The sequence below is a fragment of the Pygoscelis adeliae genome, unplaced genomic scaffold (genome assembly GCF_000699105.1).
Source record: "Pygoscelis adeliae isolate BGI_AS28 unplaced genomic scaffold, ASM69910v1 Scaffold1, whole genome shotgun sequence".
Lineage (NCBI taxonomy): Eukaryota > Metazoa > Chordata > Aves > Sphenisciformes > Spheniscidae > Pygoscelis > Pygoscelis adeliae.
The window spans coordinates 3735319-3740996 of record NW_008824051.1 but is presented as its reverse complement, the minus strand read 5'-3'; the positions used below and the strand labels follow the sequence as shown (position 1 = coordinate 3740996).

General features: G+C 49.3%; 1 protein-coding gene across 1 annotated transcript in view; it reads left to right on the top strand.

Annotated features, from left to right (window-relative positions):
* Nucleotides 1-5678, top strand: part of ADCK3 (aarF domain containing kinase 3) — a 47442-nt gene that overhangs the window by 36094 nt on the left and 5670 nt on the right. Inside the window, exons 7-11 of the mRNA XM_009333635.1 lie at nucleotides 375-460; nucleotides 1577-1717; nucleotides 2959-3040; nucleotides 4434-4527; nucleotides 5399-5540. Of these exons, the coding sequence (XP_009331910.1) occupies nucleotides 375-460; nucleotides 1577-1717; nucleotides 2959-3040; nucleotides 4434-4527; nucleotides 5399-5540 (545 nt within the window). The remainder of the gene's footprint in view (nucleotides 1-374; nucleotides 461-1576; nucleotides 1718-2958; nucleotides 3041-4433; nucleotides 4528-5398; nucleotides 5541-5678) is intronic.

Sequence of the window (5678 nt, the reverse complement as noted above, 5' to 3'; positions counted from 1 at the left end):
ATTGGGAGGGGATGCACAGAAACTTTCTCCTGCTGCAGCAGGAGGGTAGCTTAGGAGATGTTTGGGTAATATGTAGGTTTTTTGCAAGAGTGAAAAGGAAGGAGTAGCTTTTTCCCTTTATTTGGTACTTGTGCACAGGACTTCTGTTTGGCTCATTTCTAAAGGTGTGATGCCTCAGGAGATGGGCCTCAGGTGCCTACTTCTGGGTATGGAGAGTTTCTGAACTAGAATTATTTCCAAAACCTTCACTGGGGTGTGCTTGGGAGCAGGATAACCTGGTTTGTCTGAACGCAGGTGCATGTTTCTTTGTGTACTGAAGAAGAACTGGAGAATGCAGTGCCTGCACTGACTGCCATGTGCTTTTCCCTTGGTAGATGATGCCTTCATCAACCCCCATCTCCAGAGGATTTTTGAGCGTGTACGTCAGAGTGCTGACTTCATGCCGATAAAGCAGATGATGGTGAGAAATATCCCTTCCTGCTTATCAGGGGAGGAGGGACAATAACAGAATAGATGTCACCTGTGACATTCCCCAGTAGGGGAGGTGGACGGAGATTAAGAGTATTCTTTCAATAGATGTTGCATATTTTCAATTGTGGGTAAGACCTGATTCCTTATCTCAACTATGTGGTGCCTTCTCTCTCTAAAACATTGAAGCTCAGCTCTAGACAGTGGGAAAAATCTGGGGTTTTATGTCCCAAGACTGTGCTGATGGAATAGGATGTTGCATACAAATATGATTATAGGGTCTTGTTGAATGTAGCCTCCTCTTCTGTTTCCTCTCTCTCATCTTTCTCATGGATGTTAAGCCAGTGTTCAGAAGTGCCTACATCCCATTTTAGAAACAGACTTGCAAGCCTTTAGTCTGATGGAAAATGAATAGCAACTTTGTCCTTACTTTTTTGGTTAAATCTAAGCCACCATCAAGAAGAATCAGAATGAAGCAAACTAAGTTTGCTTTCTCCTATGCACATGTTCTCTCATTGTCTCTACTTCCTTCTGTAAATTAAGATGTGAAGGGTGATGTGAAAGGAATTGTCAGCACTACTTATCTTCTGAAAGACACTGAGCAGAGCCAGAACTTAAATGTGGCAGTCTGGCAATGTAGCAAAAAAGCTGTTAAAGCAGGCTGTGATGTTTAATTGTCAATATTGCCTTAAAGAGAGTCACTTTTGGCATGCCTGGATTGCTTCTGTTCAGCTTGGCAGCACGACAGAGGAGGAGAAATATCTAACTCCTTGCTCATTTTCTGGAAGATAACAAGTAGCACCAAAAAGGGGACTCTTGTATTGCTAAGGCAGCGGTGTTCGTGCTCAAGATCTCTGTCATTTAGGCCAGAGCAAGAGTCTCACACAGATCTGATCAGCATCTGTTTAGTGCTGCCGGAGCGCTGCTGGCTGGACTATTCCTTGTGATGGTGTGCAATGATGAGGAAGGGAGGACAATCTAGAAAGCAGGGTATAGGTGCTCAGAACTACTATAGGCTGTGTGAGTCACGTTAGAGGAACGTGATTTCCAATAGCGAAAATCTTTAATCTTTGCTTCCCATACCCTGATGCTTTCTTTTTATTTGTAGAAAACTCTGAACAACGATCTTGGTCCCAACTGGAGGGATAAACTGGAGTCCTTCGAAGAACGCCCCTTTGCTGCTGCTTCGATTGGTCAGGTTCACCTGGCACGCTTGAAAAACGGGAAAGAAGTTGCCATGAAAATCCAGGTGGGCTTTACGGACCAGCCTTGTCTCTTGTCTGTGCCCCATAGAAGGGCAGGGGAACTGCATAAGTACATTTACTGCTAGACAAATAAGAAACACTAATGCAAGTGAAAATTTGAGTCCAGCAATATCTTACCTAGTGCAAGCAGAAGGGAGGGACAGAAGCGGTTCTGCAGCTTGAGCCAGTCTCTGACTCCAGATGAGCAGGAGACGTCTCATAGGTGTATCACTGCAGCGTGGGGATAATGGTGGTGAGGGACTGCTTGTACTTTTTAGGGCTGTGTGCAAGGGTCCTACCTGCTCCATAGGTCAGTCCCCTCTCTGGGATGTGCACGTGCCACATGCCCTTTTCTGGCCACAGCCCAAAGATTAAAGAAGTCTTGAGTGACAAGCAGGCACTGACTGTTGAGCAGTGACAGTCTGACAATGTAGGAAGGTATTTGCCAACTCACACTAAAGCCGTCAGCAACTTCAAGCAGGTATTTCTAACAGAATCGAGTTCTGAAGCTGAAACCCCTTGTACAACACGGTTTATAATCCAAAGGAGTGAGATCCCTTGCTGACTGAGCAGGGTCCAAGGAAAGGTCAGTCATCTGGTTGGTGTTTTTTTGTAAAGTGGGGAGACTTTAGAAACAGTACAGATGGGTACTGGTGTCATCTTCTCAAGCCATTTGTGTCCAAAGTACTCTGAAGTTAGGCCAAGGTAAAAGCAATGGGAAGTTAAGCCTGTGGCATCAGCACACATTCTGCTCTACAGCAGTGTAGGCTGGTCCCCTTCTTGACAGACAAGGTGTGAGAAAGAACAGGAGGCACCTTTGCCAGGATTGGGCTGGGGCCTCACCACTTGCCCTACTGCTATGGATGAAACACTCCGGGGCTGTCAGTGGCATGTCCTTTCAGCTGTGGTAGGGAAATGACCGACTGCCATCTCTGTTGTGAGATTTGTGTGTCTTGAGAACCTTTCACATGTTTGAAGAGTCCCTGTCAGAGGACCTGAACAGGCCATTCTGGTTGCAAGGAGCCGCACCTTAGCCCGTTTCTCTGTCCCCTGTTCTAGATGCTGGGCTTTAAATAAGCTTTTAGAGGAGGGGTGTGTGGCTCAGGTATGCCCTGGTTCACTGCCAGGCTGTAGGTGGCTGTGTTGTCGGGGGTCAGTGGATGTTGAACTGGAAGGTGTTTTTATCTTACTCTGTACAACCGGGTCATCTAGTCTCAACGCTGCCCTCTCACGTTCTGTCCTGCAGTACCCCGGAGTCGCCCAGAGCATCAACAGTGATGTTAACAACCTGATGACTGTCCTGAGCATGAGCAATATTCTCCCTGAAGGTAAAAAGACCGAGACCCTTGGCAGGCTCTGTGTTCCTGCTGGCACATGTTGAGTTCTGCCAACCCCCTTCAAGAAGCACGTTGCATACTTCTCTCAGTAGACTGGAGGGAGGAAACAGCCTCAAGGGAACAGTGTAAAGGACTTAAGAATTGATAAGTCTGCCCAGGAGCAGATCTCCTGCAGAAAGCAGGAGAGGTAGTGGATGTGGGCAGTGGGTGCAGGGCCAACTTGGGGAGCCATGCTGTGCTCCCGTTTCCTGCTGCAGAGCTGCCACTGCCTTTGCTGGGCACGTGCCTGCTCCAGTGTCCACTCAGTGGGGTGGGAAGTGCACCTGTGTTGGTTTTTCCTGGCCATCTATGTGCATGCACCTGCCAGAGTAATGTGCACTTGTCTCTGTGTGCTCTTTATAGTGAAGGACCCATAGGAACTCTTGGCAAACTATAAAGTGTTTATATATATATGTGTGTGTATATATATGTATACTCACTTTTTGTCCCTGTCATTTTCTGGTATATTTGGCAGAACTCATGCTTCTCCATCTTTCCTGTAGCCCTCCATGCCTGCCATTCGCTGCTCTTCCCAGTCATTCTCTGTTCTTCCCAGTCAGAGTTGTGGAGAGGTGGAGAACTGTCAGACTTGGAGCGTGCTCAGTGTCCCAGCACATGGATAAGTCCCTTTTCCCACAGGGAATGCAGGACTTACTAGTCCTTTTTTCCAAATATCTGCCTGCAGCAGCTGTAAATCTTGGTGGGACTGTACAAATACTGCTTTAAAGTCAGACTGGGTGCTGACAAAACCTGGGACTGTTCTCTGTGGTGGCTGGTCAGGGCCCTGCAGAGGCTGCTGCAGTCCCAGTTGTATCTGGCCCAAGAAGTAGATTGGTTTTCCAGCTCCAAGACTGAGAAGATGGGACTTGGCAACTCCAGGCCCGGGCTATGTGCTGCTGCAGTTCACTGTCTTAGTCATGCTGACTGTTTCTGCCCAGCAGTGCCTGCTCCCAGTTGTAAGCAGATGTGGTTTCGAGCCTTTTTTGCTGCTTTTGCCCAGGCTTCTGGCCCAGTTTAAGTCCTTCTACTCCTTGCTGTGTGTCTCTGCACAGCCATGCCAATACCAGGAACAGACAGCCTGGGCTGTGGGTTGGGAGCTGGGGGAGGACGGAGCCCTGCCGTACAAGAACGGTGTGGATGTACCTTGCTGTGTAGCCTTGGCATGGGATTACCCATAGAACCTGTATCTAGTTGGAAATACGCTTTGGCTCTCTGAGGCCTCTTGTACTCTTCAACTCAGAGTTGGCTGGATAGCAGGTTGCTCCTCACCTGTAGCTCTGGAAAGCTTAGCCTGAGGGGCTCCTTTTTTCTAAGCCTACTCTCTTCTCTGCTGTTTGACTTTCAGGTTTGTTCCCTGAGCATTTGATTGAAGTCCTGAGCAGAGAGCTGGCCCTGGAGTGTGACTATCAGAGAGAAGCTGCCTGCGCAAGGAAATTCCAGTATGTTCACACCATTGCCTTCAACCCCTCCCATCTGTGTGTGTGTGTGAAATGCAGGAGAGGTTGCTTAACTTCAGGGACAGTGGGGAGATGAATGCCGTGCCCTGGGATGTAGCACAGGGGGAGGGTGCGTGTTTGTGGCCTGAGCTGTCCCCTAGAATTACCACCTTGTCTCAGCCAGGTATATTTTCAGTCAGCTGAAATGTGATAGCATATCCTCCCTCCTTCAGTGCGAGCCTGTCTGTTTTACCACATGTGAAGGTACTGTGGTAACTCTTGAGGCCAGGTTGCAGTGCAGTTCTGTGTACTCTTATGTCAGCCTGTTGTAAGCTTCTCCCATCCTTTAGTCTAGGAGATTTTTCAGTTCAGCTCTCTTACAGCAATTAACACCACCAACACTGCCTGCTCCCTTGGCTTGCTGTAGCAGCGGGGTCCAGATTGTTTTTACACGACGGCTGGATGAGGGAGAGCTGCTGGAGGCTGGATGCCCTTCCTGTCCCTCTGCAGAACTGCCCCTTTGGCATTGCTCCCCTTGGAAAGGCCTGTTTCTTCCATGCGTGGTCTGGCCCCGAAGTGAAGTGGGGTGAGCAAAAGAGCCCAGTGCCCTTTGATGTACCAGCCTGGAGCCCTTCTAATATCACTGCTCTGGCAGGAGATGTGACCTCAGGAGGCAGCAGCAGCTGTAGTCACTGGCGTGGTTTCTGGTGACTTGATCCCTACTGTAACTGCTGAGGAAAACGTCTCCTGGCAGCCTCAGCCAGAGTGTGGGGAGAGGTTGTGTGAAGGGGCTGTGTGCTGCACGAGGTGTGGCGGAGGGGCCCGGCTGCTCTCAGGGCTCCTAACCTTTTCCTCTCCTTTCTCTATCCTCTAGGGAGCTGCTGAAAGACCACCCCTTCTTTTACATCCCAAGAGTAGTGGATGAGCTGTGCAGCAAGCATGTCCTGACCACAGAGCTGGTGTCTGGCTTCCCCCTGGATCAAGCTGTAGGGCTGAGCCAGGAGATTCGGAATGAGGTACTGTGGGGTGGTCTTCCTTCTCCCCTCGCTCAGAGTAGCATGCTTGGCCTGCCTGGTGACTGGTAGATCAGGGGATGCCTTGTGAAAGGGCAAACCTTGATCAGTGCAAAGCAGGGCTGGAGTCGGGGACTGTCT